The sequence below is a fragment of the Salvia splendens genome, chromosome 1 (genome assembly GCF_004379255.2).
Source record: "Salvia splendens isolate huo1 chromosome 1, SspV2, whole genome shotgun sequence".
NCBI lineage: Eukaryota > Viridiplantae > Streptophyta > Magnoliopsida > Lamiales > Lamiaceae > Salvia > Salvia splendens.
This window is the reverse complement of record NC_056032.1, coordinates 6,863,460-6,884,386: the sequence shown is the minus strand read 5'-3', so window position 1 is coordinate 6,884,386 and position 20,927 is coordinate 6,863,460. Positions and strand designations below refer to the sequence as shown.

The window sequence follows — 20,927 nt, the reverse complement described above, 5'->3', positions numbered from 1 at the left end:
GCGATGAATAGACATAATTTGGAATTGACTCCTCCCTTGAATTTTCCAAGTTATCCAACCACAACTTGTTCGATGAAATGATTCTTCTTCTACTACTATATGATAGACATGCATCCCTTATATCCCTTCACCAAAACATATCTTATCTCAAAACATGGCAACTTCAGAAGCAGCAGGTGGCAACAAATACCGATCCTACTTGACCCCAGAGGAGCTCAAGACCACCCAATGGAACGCTGGACCTCCCGATTACACCGTCGTGGACAAGCTCTTCGAAGAAGGCAGGACCAAGGTATGCAGCTAGACATGAAAGTATATAGCACTATTTTTTTTCTAATATCTTCATTTGTCAGGTATGGCCAGCTGGATCTTTGGAGGAGTCTGTTCAAAATCTTGTGAAGACTTGGGAAATGGAGTTGGTGCATAAGGCCAATCCAGATGAATACAAGACACTTGATGCCAAAGTTTTGTCCTTGGCATCAATGGTAAACACACTTTTCTTTGTGCAATTTTGTGGTGGTTGATTATTTAATTCTACAGATGATCGTACTGTATCTGTTTTCCTAAAAGTTGTGTGGTATATACGTCAAAACCCTTTAATCTTTTATATTGAGACTATAATATTTATTTGTTTCATTTGCAAACAAGCACCGATGAAATTTATTTCAATACAATGGTAATTAATGATGGTAAATTGTAGGGAAGAAGTATTTCAGCTTGGAGGATATAGGAAAGATTGGGGGAAGCTACAATGTGTTCCTTCAGACATCACTGCCACCAAAGTTGAGGTTCTACGACCCCGATAAGGAGACGTATGACTCATCCCAGACGGCGTTCAAGAAAGTTTTCCCCCGGGGATTCGCCCTTGAAATCCTCCAGGTTTACTCGGGGCCGCCTAAGATTGCATACAAGTATAGGCATTGGGGTTACATGGAGGGCTCTTACAAAGACTCCCCTCCAACTGGGGAGTTGATTGAGGTCTTTGGAATAGGCTTATTTAAGGTATGACTGATCTTATCATTTATACTTTTGTTTTGAGGTCTAAATTTTTTATTACAATTTGCAAACAGTTGAATGAAGAATCCAAGGTGGTGAAGGTTGAGTTCTTCCATGACCGGGGTGAGCTGCTCGCGGGCCTCATCAAGGACAAGCCTTCGGAGACTGCCTCCGCAGGCTGCCCCTTCATGGCTTGATCGTTTAAATGTTGTCTTTGTTTGTGTGTTTGTATTTGAATAAATCTGTCAATCAGATAAAGTCTTGTATTCTTGGATTTTGAAATAGTGTATCTTTTTTCTTGCAAATTTGATGTTTAGCTATAATATTTGGATTACTATTAGTTTACTACACAATTGTCACTAAGAGCATCCACAATGGCTTTCGCCCAGCAATAGCCCAGCCACAAACTCCTCCTGCCACATCATCAGGACAAGCAAATAGCCCAGCAATAACCTAGCCACATCACTCAAAATTATATAAGCTGAATAATTGACAATCACACAAAATACGGAATTAAATTGACGACACAAATACGTGAAAATCCAATAATTTTATTTAAATTTTAAAAAGTACATTTGAAAAAATTACATAATAAAAAAAACTAACGCCGTGCAGTCCTCCGCGCCCACAACTCTTCAATTAAATCCTTTTGGAGTCGAATATGAGCATCCGTTTGGCGCATGTCGGCATGTGCTTGGAAGAGGTCGGCTTCATCGTGTGGGACCCCACTTCGTACGTTGGGTGCGGCCATGCCGTGGCTTGGACATGCTTCATTATCGTCGTTGACCCAACTAGTCAGTTGTACACCTTCATCTTCGACAATCATGTTGTGCATGATAATACATGCGTACATTATATCAGTAATGCAGTCGATATGCCACAAACGCGTTCGACCCCTAATTGCCGCCCATCGAGACTGGAGCACACCAAATGCGCGCTCTACGTCCTTGCGCGTCGACTCCTGCCGTTCCGCAAAGTAGGCCTTCCTCTCATCTGATGCGCATTTGATCGTCTTCACAAAGACGGGCCACCTAGGGTATATCCCATCCGCCAAGTAGTAGCCCATATCATGCCGGTTGTCATTGGCGACAAAACTAATGGCCGAACCGACGCCATAGCACTGCTCGTTGAAAAGGGGCGACGAGTTGAGGACGTTGAGGTCGTTGTTCGACCCGGCTATCCTAAAATACACATGCCAAATCCACAGCCGGTAGCCAGCTACGGTCTGGAGGATCATCGTGAGATTCTTTCCCTTGTAGCCGGTCGTGTAGAACCCCTTCCAGGCAGAGAGACAGTTCTTCCACTCCCAATGCATACAATCTATGCTGCCTAACATACCCGGGAACCCATGCTTCTCCCCGTGCATCTGCATCAGATCCTGGCAGTCTTCGGGGGTAAGGCTTCGAAGGTACTGATCACGGAAAATTTCAATCACGCCATGACGGAAATACTTCATACATTCAAGGGCAGTCGTCTCACCGATGTGGAGGTACTCGTCCCACATGTCTGTCGCGCCTCCGTAGGCCAATTGTCTGATTGCCGCAGTGCACTTTTGAATAGGTGTGTGGCCGGGTATGCCAGCCGCATCGTGCCTGAAGCGGAAATACAGATATCGATGCTCCAAGGCGTTAACAATACACATAAACAGGGCACTGCTCATCCTAAAACGGCGCCTGAAAAGGTTGGCGTTGAACCGCGGCTCCTGTGCGAAGTAGTCTTTGTATAGACGCTGATGTGCAGCTACGTGATCACGTTCAATCACTGTTCGGCGGTGGCCAACTGGTCGTGGTCGAGGTCGAGGTACCGCCGGCTGCAAGGCCCTCTGCATCAGCCGATCAATCTCACAGTTCGTATAGGCCTCTAACGCTTCGTTCATTCGACGTTCGTACTCCTCAGCATCCTCAACACTACCACCACTACTACCACCAACGTTGCTTATTTCCCGTTGTTGATATTGTACATAAATTAAGATAGAGAGAGTACTCGTTAAAACAAGTGGTGCGAATGAAAATGAAGTGCAAAACACGTATATATGTTTCGAAAATTAAAAAAAATCGCTCGCCGATCGCTCGCCGGTCCAGAGCCTGCAATGGCGGCGAGCGCATCGACCAGCGCTCGCGGATCGGCGTGCGCTCGCCCATTTTTTCACTGAAATGGAGCTCGCCGGTTACAATGGTTCGGTGAGCGAACCGGTGAGCGCCGGAGATCGGCTAGCCGGTCCGCTCGCCGCCATTGTGGATGCTCTAAAATAAATTTCGATGAGTGCATAACATTTATTACTAAAATATATTTTTCGGTATCAATTGTTGGGAAAATTTTCAAGTACTAGCATTTTTCAAAAACCCATAAAAAGGTATAAAAATTCATGTTTACTATAAATAATAGACAGATAATAAATACAATAAAATTTAAGCATAACATAAGTTAGTTACGTTATTACTAAATATTTTGTTTATTTTACGTCGCATTGCATATTTGTCCGATTGCGTCGGCGGTTGAGCAATTGGTCCAATAATGAGTAACTAATGGCAATTCAATTTTTGGTTAAACAAAAGTCCAAAGCCTTTGTGCTAGCGACAAGAAGCTTAGAAATTATTGCACGAGTTGCTGAGTTCGAGTCCTCTATTTATAGTATAGGAGTTTATTTGTAATTTTCCCCCTTAGGAGTTAATTTTTAAAAAACAAAAAAAAAATTTTGGTTAAACAAAACATAAGTTGCATGCCCTTAAAAAAGGACAGCATATAATATTGAAGATATTAATAAAAGACGACGTACGAATTGGACTTTGATTATCTTCAGTCAGTGTCTGAACTTCGAAAATAATTTCGCTTCAAAGTGAAAAACCAAATACTACAACTCATTGAAAACGTCTTAATAACTTCATAAGATAAAAAGGAAGCGTCGTAGTAAGACGAGACAAACAATAAATAATGAAAATTATTCTTTGTAAATATTGAAACTAATTTATAGTGCAAACTCTTAATATTAATAAATCGTAAAATAGTTTGCATAGATTATAAAATTTCAAATTTATATACTCCTACCTTTTTTTTCTCTAATACGTGTATGAGTTTGGGGCAGATTAAATTAATTATTGCTTTGTTTAAATGTTAACCTTTTATGCTTTATGCCCAAAGTTTAAACAAAAAAGGTTGAATTTCAAAATGTATAATAAGTCATAAAATATAAATTAATACTCTAAAGATCATGCCCCAATCTTGGAATTTGAGATGAGAAAGAAGGAAAGAGACGAGGAATGAGTTTTGGTACACAAGAATTGTTTTGATGTGTAATAAAATATTATAATATTTCATTACTAATATATATTATAAGGTTCATTTATTATATGCATGTAAGGTGTGGGTTGGCTGATCACATGATAGTATGTATCTTTAATCCTTTTCCTAACTAATAACAAAAGTCCTCTTTATAAAATGAAATAAACATATATTTATGTAAGTACTTTAAATTAAAGTATGGGGTAGTGGTGGGCGGATGCTTTTCACTAGTGACCATGACACAGGAACAACTAACTGCAGTCGATCATTTAATGCACATGTTAAATAAAATTGAGTGGGTTGTAGTACTTTATATTCTTCACATTTTGTACAGATTGTATATTTGAAGAATATCAACTGCAAAAGAAACAAAAAATGGAGAAGCAGAAACCATACATTGCAGTAATAGTATTGCAGTGCAGCTATGCAGGAATGATGGTATTATCTAAGGCAGCCATGTCTTCTGGGATGAAGCCTTCCGTCTTCGTCGCCTATCGACAAGCCTTCGCCTTCTTTGCCCTGCTCCCCTTCGCCTTCTTCTTCGCTAGGTCAATTTCTCGTAAATTATACTTCGGATACTTTTTCTCTCTCATACTTTATTCACTATCTAGTTAACTCATAAAAACCACAGCATAAAATCTCGTGCCGAAAATGAAACGCTTCACTTTAACCAATTTGCATTTGTGTGACCTCAATTTCTTGTTTTTGTTGTTTTATTTTATCTACAGCAAGGGGTCTCCTCCTCTTACATGGACAGGGTTATGCAAGATTTTCTTTGTCTCTTCATATGGGTATGTATATTATTATGATTGTAAGTTTAGTACTACATGTTTTATTTTTTATTGGGATAAATTTTTTAAAGAGATGTATAATTGCAGGTTGGCCTTGAGTTTCAATCTGAATTTAGCAGGATTGAAGTATATTTCAGCAACATTTGGTACGGCAATTCTCAGCATTGTTCCTGCATTGGTCTTTACCATGGCTGTTTGTTTAAGGTAAATCATTAAACAATTTCTAAAATAATAAAAAGTAAATCACGAAACCAAAATTAAATGATTAATTAATTAGAATAAATAAGTATTATCTTAATTCCAAAGCTCACCCAACTAGTAGGAGAAGTACTTAGTATTTTAGTGGATAGAATAAAAAGATAACACTTCCACTACAACTTGTTTTGATTTGTCTCTTTCTATGTCATGATCTTTTATATTCATTGAATAATTTATTTTTAACCAATAAATGACACAACAAGTCTACAAGACTCATGGGCCTACTCTTTAATTTATTGGAATCTCCTGTTTTATTGTGTTTCATAATTAATTATTTTTACACTCCTTACAAATCATGATATTACTTGGTGCCGATTTTAATAATGTGAAAAATATGTATAATAATAATAATAATAATAATAATAATAATATTAATTCTATTTTTATATACTCCCTCCGTACCGTCCGCAATTAGGAGTCTCATTTCCTAATGACACGGGTTGTAAGAAATGTTAAGAAAAGTGGGTGGAAAAATGAAATGTGAGTAAAATGAGTTAATGGAATGTGAGTAAAATGAGGAGTCTCACTTATATATATTAGTTTTAAATGAAATGTGAGTAAAATGAGTTGATGGAACATGAGACCCTATTACCATTTATGATAAAAGTGGACTGTGACTCTTATTCGTGGACGGACTAAAATGGAAAAATAGGACTCCTATTCGCAGGGGGAAGTATTAATTTTACTACTCCCAAATCCAATTATGTCAGTACTATATTCTTAAATAAATTTTTTCCATCCATAAAAATGTAGGATTGAAAGCCTAGACATAAGAAAATGGCATGGAGTAGCCAAGGTAATCGGAACCATAATCGGGCTTTCCGGAGCCATGGCATTCACCTTCTACAAAGGCCCGTCGGTCTACCACGCTTCCACAAGTGCCCACCACTCGTTCGACGAAAAGCCTCACTCAAAACACGAATGGATCAAGGGCGCTCTCCTCGCCATCTCCGGCCAACTCTTCTACGCCATGTGGATCACTATGCAGGCCCCACTCCTCACACAATATCCTGGCAAATTAAGGCTCACCATTCTCCAGTGCGGCCTGAGCTGCCTCTCTGCAACGCTGTACGCCGCCGCCGTGGAGAGACGTGGATCGTCGTGGAAGCTTCGCTGGGATATCGATCTTTTATCCGTCGCCTATTGTGTACGTTGTTCTTCATCTCTTGTGATATCATCGATCTTCAATTGAATGATTCAATGTGAAGAATGGTGAAATTTTGTAGGGTGTGATAGTGACGGGGATGAGTTATTGGTTGCAAGCTTGGGTCATAGAGAAGAAAGGGCCGGTTTTTACTGCCATTTTCGGGCCGTTGGCGCTCGTCATTGCTGCCGTCTTCTCTGCTTTTTTCCTTAACGAAACTCTTCACTGCGGAAGGTTAGTGCACTTTTCATAATTAGTAGTCTTATTTTATGACGATAAAATCATCCATTTTGCTAGTATTTTGAAGTGTCTAAAATAAAATATTCCATTCTATTTTTGAAAGTGAAATTCGTATAGGTCATTTCATTATAAAATTAATTAATTGTCTGGAGAAAATTATCACGAATAAGAATACATATTTTCATTTTGATTTATTTTTTTATTTTGAATATTTTTATATGCGTTGCAGTGTACTGGGCTGTGGATTACTGGTGGTTGGGCTTTACTGTTTTTTGTGGGGTAGAAATAGAGAGGCCCATTTTAAATCCCAACAAGTTTTGGAGGAAGCCCATTTAGAGACTGCCACGCCCATATCACACGATGAAAAGATCCCATGAACCCTTTTCTTTTCATTTCATGATATTTAATTTGTAATTTATAAAAATAACTGCTTCTGTTGTTCAATGTTTAGCCAATTTTGTTTGGAACGAAGAAATAAACTCAATGTAAAACAAACAAGCAAGAATATAAAACATGACAGCAAACCGATGTATATCCCTCAAGTTCTTTTTGAGGAGCTAGCTAGCTATTCCTCAAATTTAAAAATATTCACTAATAAAAGTTTCATTTTACCATTTTAATTCCTCTAACTAAGCTCTTTTTGAAGACCTATTCCTCAAATTTAAAAATGTCTCATTTTGTCATTTTAATCCCATCTGTTAATATAAACCTTATTTAACTTTTATTTTTTCAACTCACATTTTTCAAAATATGTGGTGAAATAAAGTAAGACTCATTGTTAGACGAATGGAATATAAGAATTAAAATTTCTTGCAGAGGTGAAACTCTTAATATCTACTCCCTCGTTCCTCATTATGTGCTTGCCTTTTTCATTCTGGGACGTCTCTTGTTAAAATGTCTCATGTCATTCTAGGAGTATAAAACTATATAAGGATAGAATTCACGTATATTAACTCTATTTTTTTCGTTCATTTTGTTAGTACATTTTTAAAATGTAATGTATGAGTCAAAATTGAGCGCTTAATATGGGACAGAGAGCCACAATCATTGGCAATATGTGAACACGAATCAAGGGAATTTTCTTATAAATATCAACTAAGATGCAAAGAATACATATAGGCCACTCATCCATTCAAGATTTTTCAATTACTTAAACATTAAACAGAATGCTTTCAAACCAAGTGGACACTAGAGTGGAAAATTGAAATTTGAACACGTAACGAGAGCCACCTAATTAAACTCAGCTTCTATATATAGTATTTAGCTCACATAAACAAAATAAACTAAAAAAAATCTCATATCCAAATTATCTGGTCTAAAAATGGCATCTCCAAACACAGATGCAGAAAAGTACCGATCCTTCATGAACGAAGAAGATGTGAAGAACATAAACTGGAGGTATGGCTCCACTCCCAACTACGACGTGGTCGACAAGCTCTTCGAACAAGGCAGAACTAAGGTTAATTTATTTTAAATGAATTTGATCTATAAAAGATGGTGTGAATTAGTTGATGAATGTTGTTCGGATATATAGATATGGCCTCGTGGTTCGCTGGAAGAGAAGGTGCAGAGGCTCGTCAAGACATGGGAGATGGAGATGTTCCACAAAGTCGATAACCATGACTTCAAAACTGTCGATGTTGAAAACTACAAATTCAGTCTCAATGGTAGTAGTACTTATATAGTAGTTGTAATTATCTAGGGTTAGATAAGTACACTTACTATGTTACAATTTCAAGAGACCATTAATTTTGATATGTTTTTATTGGTGAATGATCAAAGGAAGAAAATTAATGTCTCTAAAAGAGAAGAGGAAGGATGGAGGAGGGTACGTCTCATTGCTGAAAACATCCTTACCGGAGAAGTTTCGGTGCTTCGATCCGGAAACGGAGACGTTGGACTCGGCCCACCGCGCTTTCACCACGACTTTTCCACGCGGGTTCGCCCTCGAGATCGTGGAGGTCTTCTCCGGCCCACCAGTGATTGTCTACAAGTTCCGCCACTGGGGGTTCATGGAGGGCCCTTTCAAAGGACATCCCCCAACCGGTGACATGGTCGAGTTCTTCGGTATGGCCATTTTCGAGGTACGTACGTCCACGTTCAATCCTTCGGGTTTTTACTTATTTACTATCATTAAAACGAAATGATGGATAAAAAGTAAGATAAATAGACTCATGACATGTGAAATTCACATACTACCGATTTTGTCTCATCATTTTGGATGTTAAAATTGAGAATTTGGGATAATTGGTAGGTGAATGAGGATTCAAAGGTTGTGAGGGTTGAATTCTTTTATGATCGAGGAGAGTTGCTTGGAGGTCTTGTCAAAGGCTCAATTTCTGATGATGTTGAAGCTCATGTTTCTTCAAGCTGCCCGGTTTTGAGGAACACTGGTTAGCTTTGGATTATGTACTTTAATTATTTCCCTTCCAACATAAATACTTCAATCTAATTTGTAGTATGATCAATTTTATTCAATACCAGAATATAAAATGGTAACACAGGTCAATTTATTTCTGTATCTCATGTTGTATTAAATGTACGAACACGAACATCCATGAGACGAATAAAAAGAAGGCTCATGACGGAGTTTTTGTGTAAAACAAACAGAAAGTGGTTAGCAAACCTCAAATTAACAAAAAAAAAGATTAACTATTTTACATATTTCAACTGTACATTGGCCTAAAACAAGATGCATCACACTCATACACCAATCACCAAAATTTGAACATTCTACTTCTTCACGTTGATTTCAGCTTATCCAATCCAAACTCTCTCTGGAAAAGAATTGTTTTAGTTAGTTTCTACCAAAAAAAGGTTGCATGTTTTCACACAATTAACTCATTGAGGCTTACCAAAATATTCTTGTTCTGCTCTAGCACTGGCATGAGCAGAGAGATCAATTTTTGTATGTCTTTCTTGAGAACGTCGTCATCATCTTCTTCTTCTTCTTCTTCGCCTTTTACCTTAAGAACATCCACAAAAGTCCGGCTATCGGGCACCAGCTTCAGGGAGATCTAGAAAACGGAACACGAAAACTTGAATATTCATGAAATATCTCATGCAATGCCGATGGCAAGTATCGTCATACTCCTTCGTCTACGAGAAAACAGTCTAGTAACATTATACTACTAGACTATTTTTCGTGGAAAGATAGGCGTATAATTTGGGAATGTTATGTTATTTTACTTTATAGGCTGCTGCAGAGATCCATCCATGCCATGGTTTTAAGGTGGTGATGTAAGATTCTTCAACTATTTCCTCCATATTTCTCCCAAAATCCTTCACTAGCAACTCTAACAATGCCATAGCAAAATCTAGGGACCTGCACATTGGAAATTATGATAAACAAATTTATCTTAAAGGAATCATGATTTTTGTCACATAATGTAAAAAATGTTCGAACCTGTTGAGCCAAACAAAGGCTTTGCTGCATGTGGGCCCCTTTTTTGCCATGCCTTCATTTACCTCTTTCTTCAAAATCTCAACCACATCGCAATATATTGATGGATCAGAATCATGGAATTTCTCTAATCTCTGTACAACGAAATATAAACTAATTTAAGGTTGTGAGCATGAACTAAATGAAGGTTGCTTATTAATCCTGTTTCATACTCCTACTATACTTAGTATTAGTAGTAGACGACACTGGTTCAAATACAAAATTGGTAAAGTAAAAGAGAATGAGATAAAAAGTAGTAGTAGTTGAAGTATTGTTAGTGGAGATGAGACTTTTATGATAAATGATAGAGACTAATTTTGATGGACGCACCAAGATAGAAAACAACTGTTATTCAATTGGGACAAGAACAACGGGACAAACTGTAATGCTATCAGATACGCGACTCAATCTTGTTATCACAACGAGATCGATTCCGGAACGAGAAGAACGAATACTTGATATGAAAATGAATAAGCAAAAAACAATTCTTGGAGAGTCAATGGAAATCTTGTGTTTTATTTGTGTGGAAGATTACAAAACTCTTGGATGAAAAAATTCTCTTTTCTTTTTCACAGCTCGGCTCTATTTAACTAACACTTATCTAACAACTAGTTCAACCTAACGGCTTTCATTTAAAGCTAACTAACTAGTCGCATCCGACGACGTGCATCAGTTAATAACAACTGTCAACTCCGAACTCGTTTAAGTTCGGCCAACACCGAACACGTTTAAGTTCGGCCAACACCGAACACCAACACCGAGCACTGAGCACCGAGCTCAACACCGAACATTGAGCTCGGTTAATCCCTGAGCACGACTACAAACTCGACCAATCACCGAGCATGATTGCAGTTCGTCAGATCACCGAACAGCATATCGGTCCCTAATCGCCGAACAGTATATTGGTAACCGAACTGAACTGATTGTGCAGTTTTGCCCCAATCCTCATAACAAATCTCCACCTTGGGACATAACTGGACAATCCATAGATTTCATCCATCTTCCACAATCACTCCAGCTGAATCAGATTCACCAAATCCATGCAATACTTCAACTTAAGTCCGGGCAACACCTTTGTTAGCATATCAGCTGCATTGTGCTCAGTAGCTACCTTTTCAATCTTCACTGAGCCCATTTCAACTTCATCCCTCACAAAATGAAGCTTAACATCCACATGCTTGCTCCTCTCATGGAATGTCTGATGTTTTGACAAACATATGGCACTATTTGAATCACATAATACAGTCACAGCTCCTTGATCAACTCCAAAATCCGAGCAGATTCCTTTCAGCCACATGCTCTCCTTTACGGCCTCAGCCATGGAAATATATTCTGCCTCAGTTGTTGAGAGTGCCACCACAGATTGCAAACTCGACTTCCAACTTACAGCAGCTCCATACATGCAGAAAACATAGCCGGATTGGGACTTCCTTGTGTCAATGTTAGTAGCAAAATCAGAATCACAATATCCCAATAGAGGCTGTGCATCAAAATTCTTACTTCCATCAAACAGTATGCCATAATCCTGAGTACCATTCAGATACCTTAGTATCCATTTTAAAGCATGCCAATGCTCCATACCTGGATCTGCCATGTATCTGCTCACAACACTTATGGCTTGGCTGATGTCTGGCCTTGTACACACCATGGTGTACATGATGCTTCCCACTATGTTTGCATATGGGATTTTATCCATCTCTCTTCTCTGACTATCATCTTTAGGGCACTGATTTACACTGAGCTTAAACTGCTGGCTCAGGGGCACACTCACTGGTTTGCTTTTATCCATCTGAAATTTCTTGATCACATTCCTGATGTAATCTTTCTGAGTTAGCCATATCCTTTTCTTGTCTCTATCCCTTATGATCTCCATTCCAAGGATCTTCTTTGCATCTCCAAGATCCTTCATATCAAATTCAGATTTCAGATCACCTTTCACTAACTCCACCTCTTCCTTATGCTCTGCAGAGATCAGCATATCATCTACATACAATAGTAGATATGCCACAGCAACTCCACCTCTTCTCTTGATGAAGACACAATGATCATACAAAGACTTCTCAAAACCGATCTTATGCATGAACTCATTGAACCTGAGATACCACTGTCTTGAACTTTGTTTTAGACCATACAAGCTTCTTTTCAGCAAACACACCTTTCCTTCATTTCCTGGTTGGACAAAACCAGGAGGCTGCTCCATGTAAATTTTCTCTTCGAGCTCTCCATGAAGAAAGGCTGTTTTGACATCGAGTTGCTGCAATTCCCAATTTCTCTGAGCAACAATGGCAAGTAGAATCCTGATGGAGCTATGCTTTACCACAGGGGAGAATATTTCATTATAATCTACTCCCTCCTTTTGTGTAAAGCCTTTGGCCACCAACCTGGCTTTAAATCTGATTTGATTGTTGTTGAAGGCCTCAATTTTCTTCTTAAAAATCCATTTACAACCAACTGTTTTCTGATCAGTTGGCCTCAACACCAAAATCCATGTGTGATTTTTGTACAAGCTATCAATCTCCTCCTGCATGGCTAATAGCCACTGATCCTTCTCCGGACTCCTTATTGCTTCCTTGTAATTTGAAGGCTCATGATAGTCCATCTCCTCAGCTATGGCCAGTGCATAGTGCATCATATCAAAATCCTGAAATCTGGAAGGGAGCTTGATCCTTCTTCTGGTTCTGTCTCTTGCAACCAGTCTCTGTGGAGTCTTGATGTTACTTTCATGTTCAGAGGATCCACCAACACTGGTTTCTTGTGAATTTCTCACAGTATCTGGTGGACTTCTTACAGCATCAGATGAGGATTCCCTCTGACCCTCCACCTCAAACTCAACAGTCTGAACTTGCTTCATGAAGAAAGGCATTTCAGATTCCCTGAAAATAACATCCCTACTGATGACAACCTTCTTATTCCCTTCCTCACAGCACCATAATCTGTAACCTTTAACTCCAACCTGATAGCCTATCATCACACATCTGAGAGCCCTTGGTTCCAGCTTTCCTTGTTTGATGTGAGCATATGCTCTACACCCAAATGGTCTTAATTTTGAATAGTCTCCATAAGATCCATACCATCTACTATCCGGAGTCTGATTTTCAATGGCAGCAGAGGGGCATTTGTTGATTAAAACAACAGCTGTGGAGGCTGCTTCTGCCCAAAATGGTTTTGACATTCCAGATGCTATCAACATGCATCTTACCCTTTCAAGAATGGTTCTATTTATTCTCTCGGCGACCCCATTTTGTTGTGGGTTGTGAGGCACCGTTCTATGCCTTTTAATTCCTTTTCTCTTGCAAAACTCATCAAACTCATGGGACAAAAATTCCAGCCCATTGTCAGTTCTTAGGCATCTCAAAGGCTTCCCCTTTTCTAGCTCAACTGCAGTACACCACTCCTGAAATTTCTTGAAGGTCTCTGACTTTTCTTTCATGATCATTATCCAAACCTTTCTTGAAAAATCATCAACAAATGATAAGAAATACCTGCCTCCTCCAATGCTATTTACTGGTGCAGGGCCCCATATGTCACTGTGAACATATTGGAGAGGTTGTGTTGAGTTATGTTTGCCCACTCCATATGGCAGCTTCTTGTTTTTGCCAAGAATGCATTCTTCACACGATCCAATGGCTCTTTGTATCTCTGAATCAGCCATCTGAATAATGCCTTGCTTTACCAGCTGCATCAGCCCAGTGTCCCCCACATGGCCCAGCCTAGCATGCCAATTGATGGTCTTTTGTGTGTTGTTAGCTGTTCCAGCAACTGCCTCAGCTTTCAGATAATAGAGCACATTGTTTCTGACAGCCTTCATGATCATTTGGCCATCCTTTTTGACAAGCATCTCTCCACCAAAGAGAGTCAATTCGTAGCCATTCTTCTCAAGAAGACCCAAGGATATAAGATTCCTTTTAATGGATGGGATGTATCTCACATCAGTGAGAGTTCTGAAAATTCCATTGTCCATCCTCAAACATATGCTCCCAACACCCCTTACATCACACACATGGTCATCTCCCAGCAACACCGAGCCTTCAGATTCCTTTAAATCTTGGAACCAGTCGAGATTGGAGGACATATGGAAACTGCAGCCTGAGTCCATGATCCATAGCCTTGATAATGGGCTATCCTCCACCACATTGAGAGCTCTTGCCTCTTCAATTTCCTCAGTGATAGCTGCTGTACCATCTCCTTTGTGATTTTCAGATTGCTTTTTCTTCCAAGCAAAACAATTTTGCTTGATGTGTCCTGGTTTCTTACACCAGAAGCAGCTTCTAGATTCCTTTTGATCTCCTTCCTTAGATGATCTTGGCTTCCACTTGTCAGATGGGGGTTTCTTGAATTTGAATTGTTTCTTTGAAGTTGCCTTCACATTGAGGCTTTCAGCAGCTTGATCGATTGGCTTGCTGACACATTTCTGCATTGCCTTCAGCTTTAATGCAGAAAATACCTCCTCCAAAGTCACTTTCGAATCCCTTCCAAGAAGTATTGAGTCTTTGAATTGCTCAAAACTCTGAGGCAGAGCATTCAATAACATCAAAGCTTTATCCTCATCTTTCATGGGATCATCCACACCCTCAAGATCATCTATATACTTTCGAAAATCTTCCAGCTGATCCGCCAGATTCTTGGAGTCAGAAAATCTAAAGTTGAACAATCTTTGCTTGAGATGCAACCTATTGGAGATTGACTTCTCCATATATATTTTCTCCAATTTCTCCCACACTCCCGCGGCATCATCCTCTTTCTGAACCTCCCTCAAGACTCTATCGCTGAGGCACAAGACAATCGAGCTATACGCCTTGTATTCCAGTTCTTGACATTTCGCCGCATCCATCCCTTGAATCTCTTTCTTGTCCGTCTTGGATTTCACATAATCCCAGACGCCTTGCTGCATCAGAACAGCTCTCATCTTCAATCTCCACAGGCCGAAATCATTTTCGCCGGTGAATTTCTCAACGTCGAACTTTGCGGTAGACATTGTTGAATTCGTCGTCCTTCTTCGATTCCCACAGACGGCGCCAATTTGTAATGCTATCAGATACGCGACTCAATCTTGTTATCACAACGAGATCGATTCCGGAACGAGAAGAACGAATACTTGATATGAAAATGAATAAGCAAAAAACAATTCTTGGAGAGTCAATGGAAATCTTGTGTTTTATTTGTGTGGAAGATTACAAAACTCTTGGATGAAAAAATTCTCTTTTCTTTTTCACAGCTCGGCTCTATTTAACTAACACTTATCTAACAACTAGTTCAACCTAACGGCTTTCATTTAAAGCTAACTAACTAGTCGCATCCGACGACGTGCATCAGTTAATAACAACTGTCAACTCCGAACTCGTTTAAGTTCGGCCAACACCGAACACGTTTAAGTTCGGCCAACACCGAACACCAACACCGAGCACTGAGCACCGAGCTCAACACCGAACATTGAGCTCGGTTAATCCCTGAGCACGACTACAAACTCGACCAATCACCGAGCATGATTGCAGTTCGTCAGATCACCGAACAGCATATCGGTCCCTAATCGCCGAACAGTATATTGGTAACCGAACTGAACTGATTGTGCAGTTTTGCCCCAATCCTCATAACACAAACTTCTCGGAAAGGAGAATGACGAAAATGCCCGGGCAGGCAAATGTAGTGTAGTGTGGCATGCATATACAAGGTTTTTATGTTCTTTAAGGACATATACGTGTGTTTTGGACACACTAAATGTGACAATATTTTTTGGCTGTTTCGTTATTACCTCAATGTTTTGACGAATGTCTTGTCTCAACACAGCCATTGTTGGCCCTATCTTATCTACAAAAACAATTCCGTTCACGCAAGTAAATCCACAGAACTCAAATATTCTAAATGTGTGTGTCTGTGTGTGAGTGAGAGAGAGAGAGAGAGAGAGAGAGAGAGACCGAGAACTTGAACGAGCAAATCACACAGAGAGAGAAACGGCTTGATCGGAATTTGAACACTCGTCTGAACTGGAGCAGAATCAGAAACCGAAGCCGGAAGAGGAACGGCAGTTTTGGGGTTGGGTGCTAACAGCGAGACCTCATCAATTGCTGACCTAATCTCCGATGCCACCATCCCCACCTCTCTCCTTCGCTTCATTTGTGCTAGTGCTATACTTATAAGAGAAAGAGATATGAATATGCTATAAAGAAGGCGAAGCTGTGGAGTGTGGAGATATATATTACTATGTCAACTCAGAAACTCCTGTTTAAATGCGTTGAATTCCAGATTTTTGTAATGGAATTCTTTAGTTCGAACTCGTCTAGCCTTGACAAATTCTTGCTTTCTTCATCCATAATTCAGTTTAATACTCTAGCTTATTGCGCAAATTTGATTGTGACCTTTAATTTTGACCTCCACATTAATTATCTCATCTCTATCCAAACATCATCAAATTTTGTCAATTTCTGACACTCGAATAATGTGTGAAATCGGAATATTGAGTAATGAAGTTTCGATTTTTTCTCAATTATCATATCTATCAGTATACAAAATGAATTAAAATTTCGTTTTCAAATTTTATGGGACTGAATTGTAGAGACCCAGCAGTCCATGCCTGGATGTGTTGGGCATTTTTAAATGATACCTCAAGCTAGAATTTATTTTTGTTTCCTATGGGGAAAAAATTGGATACCAGATGCGTCGCAGTTGGTAATGCTGCAATTTTGATACGAATATAATTTCCTATATTTCAAGGAAAAGCAATTTTAGGATATGGTTTCATATTATTGTCATATTTCTTTTTATTTTCTTCACATATATAGACAAGAATAATGAGAAAATTGAAATGTCATGATTCAATATTCTGATTTCAAACTTTGAGTGTTTGGCCAGAATTTGATGAAACTTTATGATTTAAATTGCTATTAACACTTATAGATATACTGTGATGCAAGTTAAATGGGGTTGTAATTTTATTAAAATTGTTCTTTATATTTTAGCTACCTGGTAAAATAATCTGCTAACTTCCAGGAGAGGAACATGGCCCCAAAATGCTGGCCAAATAAGTTACAAATTTAATTTATTTTAATGTGTTAGGAAATAGAAGGGAAGTAATCCCAAACCTCATCCACAAATGATTCCTTGACAGCTCTTACCATAGAATCTTAAACATTTAACACTACTATTACATCACCTCCCCTTGAAAATAACCTCTCCTCAATATTTTCAGATTAACAGTAAATTAAATTAAATTACTAATATACTCCTACTAAATACTGCAGTCATGCGCACAAGTCATGCCGGCTGCTTATCCATATTAATCATCACCAAAATATTCCACTTGTTGGGAATTTTCACACCAATAGAAAATTTCTCCCCTTTTAATAGTATTCAATTTCCTCACCAATTTGATTCCACAAAATCGGGCCATCTTATTTATATCAACACTGTAATAGCATTAATTAGGACGAGCAGTAGCAATGTAGAAAAATTGTTCATAAAATTTATTGGATGCAATTTCAATTAGGCAGACTGCAAAAATATCGAAAAATGGCAATTATGTCTATCAGAATGACTTGAAAATCCCATTGAGCTTGTGAAACGGACTGATGAATCAAACCCATCGCCTTTAACACGATGTAAGATTAAATTTGGCCATTTGACGTCGATTAAGGAGTGAAATCGACATTTTTTCATTTTTAGGATTTTATTTTAATTTTCATAATTTCATTTTATTTTCTTTTGGGTTTCTAAGTTTTCTAAACTATATGAGTTTCATTATTTTATATTCAGTTTTGATTATTATTCATCAACGTCGATTTAAAAATGCTGGAGTTTCTCTGGCAGTATCATATCATCAGTCATCCTTAATCTAGGCTATAATAAAGTTAAATGCACATAATTATATTAATTACAGTCATTTTAATTGAAATGCGAAAATGTGGTCTTATATGCTTTGACTTGGTGGTGAACGTACGGCGGTATATATCTTGTGATGACTTAATGATAGTATCTTATAAATCACATAATATTTTCAATCTTGTCAAATTAAAAAAATTGAACATTTAGGTGATGCCCGATTAAGGATAAGATAATATAATCGAACATAGATATGTGTATCTAGAACAACTAGTTAAATTTCATTTGACTTGTAAATCAATATCCTATTTATGTCAATTATTAGCATTTTAAATTCTTCAAACGAATCGAAGGTGTTAGATCATATAGCTATGTCAATGGCATTTAAAAAATAAATATATATAAATAAAGAAAATGAAATTGACATTTTGCAATAATTGCAATCAAATTCATCCATATAATGTAGACATGTCCAAATCAATCAAGACCAGATGAAGATGTCTACAGTGTGAGCATATATGGAGATTCTAGTGAAGATTTGATTCAAATTAAATACTTATGCAGGAATCTTATGAACTTAATAAACTTAAGAAAAACAAAACAAAAACTAAGGAGACTAATTAAATAAACTTATGATCGTAAGGTAGTGGCTTATAACAGCATCTAGACAAATGACGTCATGTCATGTCCTATTAATTAACTTATTGAAAAATATAAAAAAATTTAATTTTTTCTACTTATTCCGTTGATTGGAAATCAATCATTTCTAAAATTTAATTGATGAATGATCTACAATTAAAGAAGGGCTTGTGTTATTTTCCGCATAAATTAATGAATTTTCAGTAATTAAAAGATGTAATAAATTCTAATTATTGATTAATGAATCCTAAATTAAAATTTAATTAGGATGGATGTGACGACATTGGAAATAATCCACAAGAATATTCATGGGTCATAGTAGTATATCACATGGAGGAACCCTAAATGTTGATAGTCAACAAGGGAGTATATTATTTGATGCTGCCATGTAAATGGCTAGAAGCATATAGTACTCCATAAGAAAAGTAGTGAGAAAACCCTAAAATCATTAGGGTTTGGAAAATACCTAAATATCGACGAACATAGCCCACAAATTTTAAACCAATGATTTGAAGAGATATACAAATACTAACTATATGTATAGATCAATACTATGATTTCGATCTCATTAAGTATCAAATTAGAAATTATAGCTTAGTTGGGAGTATACTATAGTACTATTAATTTATGGTCAAATCTCATATGCACGGATAACAATAGAGAGGCACAATTATTAACAAAAACTAGTACACCTCCAGCACACCCACGGGTGTCACGCGATGAAAATTACTACAAATTTATAATTTTATATAAGTACAAATTTATAATTTTATAAGTACTATGATAATTAATAAGTACAATGAGTTTTGAATCTATTACATTGGTAAAGTAATAGTCAACTGTAGAAAAATTGCAAAAGAAAACAAAAAGGGAATAACAAAACAGAAATAAGTTGTGTAAGTGATATCTAAAGTTATAGGAGTACTACATCAATGATCCATATGGTCCATATATATGGTGTAATTTTACTATATTTAGTACTACTACTATTCAAGATTGAAGGTATTAAACATATTTAATTAAAAGTTCATATATTAGTATACTATAAAATTATGTTTTGAACAATTCTTGGATAGAATCAAACAAAAATCATTTTTTTCTCCATTTCAAGTTTGATTGAATTGCCATACCCACGTAATAGATTTTGAGTAGGAATTTATTTTTCTTATGATTGATGTTACTATTATAACTGTATACTACATGTTTGTATAAATTAAGTAAATACTCCCCCTATCTTATTAAAATGGATCATTTTCCTCTTTGAATTGCCCCATTAAAAATGAAACGATTCCTAAAATTGAGTATTAAACAGGGTCTGATCCGTTTCTCTAATTAAAAAAAGTTATGTTATACATCCGTATATCACCCAATTAGAAACTATGAAAAATGTACACTTAAAAATGTAATTGGTCTTATATATATCCAACTTTAGATTAGTTTTTTCTTCTGAAAAACTTTATTGAGCGCGACTTTTAATGCACAATTTGTAAAATAAGAGAGATAGAAAGAATACGTAATTGAAGTATTGTTAATAGAGAATGAGTCTCATGCAGCTCATTAGACAGAAAAACCTTGTCAAAATTAGTAAGTGCATACTTTTGTTGGACAATTTATAAAAAGGAAAAAAGTTCATACTCTTGTGGGATGAAGGGAGTACTACTACTTATTAATAATTTATGTTTTGATGTTTATAACATAACCTTGTCTTTTCTAGATCAAATAAGCGGTATAGAATAAACAATTAAATTTGACTATTAAGTAAACTAAATCTCCAACAATAATATGATTGAAATATACAGTTAAATAGTTTCTTCTAGAAATAGAGGTAACACACTTATACCGTGTTTCTGTATTGATTTTCTATACAAATAAATAAATAAATCTGTAATCAAGCATTTATAAAATTGAGTATAATTGATGACATAAGAGCACACATCATATACTGGAATAAATAGTTTAATTAACCATTGATAATTTGGAATCTTCATTTTATTTAAACGTAGGAGTATTTGTTTGAGTAAGTAAAAGAAGAAACAAAGAAAAACTGTGTACCTTTCAGTTGGTTGGAATACACTAGCAATGGCGTCTAATCGAACATTTAACGTCTAAATGTTTAAACAATTTGAAGCCAATACGTAACCATTTATTTATTATTACAAGTCACTCAAAACAAAGTAACAAAATAAATAAATAAAAGAGCATTAAAATTATTATCACAAAGTAAAACTAAGATAAGCACCCTTTACTAATATTCCATACACATTAAAAAATTAAGTAAATTATTGGTAAGGGGTGTTGGGAATGAATGTAAAAGGTTGGTTATTTG

The 20,927-nt window shown here is 37.0% G+C and overlaps 2 protein-coding genes and 1 pseudogene across 2 annotated transcripts; all 3 read left to right on the top strand.

Annotated features, from left to right (window-relative positions):
• LOC121810913 lies at positions 1-1,301 on the top strand (annotated as a pseudogene).
• Positions 1,302-4,603: 3,302 nt separating this feature from the next.
• Positions 4,604-7,328, top strand: LOC121810765 (WAT1-related protein At1g43650-like). The gene is made up of 6 exons (XM_042211501.1): positions 4,604-4,823; positions 5,004-5,066; positions 5,154-5,270; positions 6,078-6,471; positions 6,551-6,702; positions 6,938-7,328. Exons 1-6 carry the CDS (start codon positions 4,651-4,653, stop codon positions 7,083-7,085), a joined length of 1,047 nt encoding a protein of 348 aa, XP_042067435.1. The 5' UTR covers positions 4,604-4,650; the 3' UTR covers positions 7,086-7,328.
• Positions 7,329-7,977: 649 nt separating this feature from the next.
• On the top strand, positions 7,978-9,229 carry LOC121810897 (pathogen-related protein-like). Its single transcript, XM_042211631.1, has 4 exons — positions 7,978-8,167; positions 8,243-8,375; positions 8,491-8,792; positions 8,963-9,229. The coding sequence occupies exons 1-4, from the start codon at positions 8,030-8,032 to the stop codon at positions 9,104-9,106; spliced, it is 717 nt and encodes a 238-aa protein (XP_042067565.1). The 5' UTR covers positions 7,978-8,029; the 3' UTR covers positions 9,107-9,229.
• Positions 9,230-20,927: the final 11,698 nt, after the last annotated feature.

What these genes read in the sequence shown, in the direction of transcription:
- LOC121810765 (XM_042211501.1), top strand. Translation starts at nt 4,651, where the DNA reads ATGGAGAAGCAGAAACCATACATTGCAGTAATAGTATTGCAGTGCAGC. An exon ending in TTTTATCCGTCGCCTATTGT is followed by an intron (nt 6,472 to 6,550) that starts GTACGTTGTTCT and finishes GAAATTTTGTAG; the next exon opens with GGTGTGATAGTGACGGGGAT. An exon ending in GAAACTCTTCACTGCGGAAG is followed by an intron (nt 6,703 to 6,937) that starts GTTAGTGCACTT and finishes TATGCGTTGCAG; the next exon opens with TGTACTGGGCTGTGGATTAC.
- LOC121810897 (XM_042211631.1), top strand. Translation starts at nt 8,030, where the DNA reads ATGGCATCTCCAAACACAGATGCAGAAAAGTACCGATCCTTCATGAAC. An exon ending in CTACAAATTCAGTCTCAATG is followed by an intron (nt 8,376 to 8,490) that starts GTAGTAGTACTT and finishes GAATGATCAAAG; the next exon opens with GAAGAAAATTAATGTCTCTA. An exon ending in TCGGTATGGCCATTTTCGAG is followed by an intron (nt 8,793 to 8,962) that starts GTACGTACGTCC and finishes GATAATTGGTAG; the next exon opens with GTGAATGAGGATTCAAAGGT.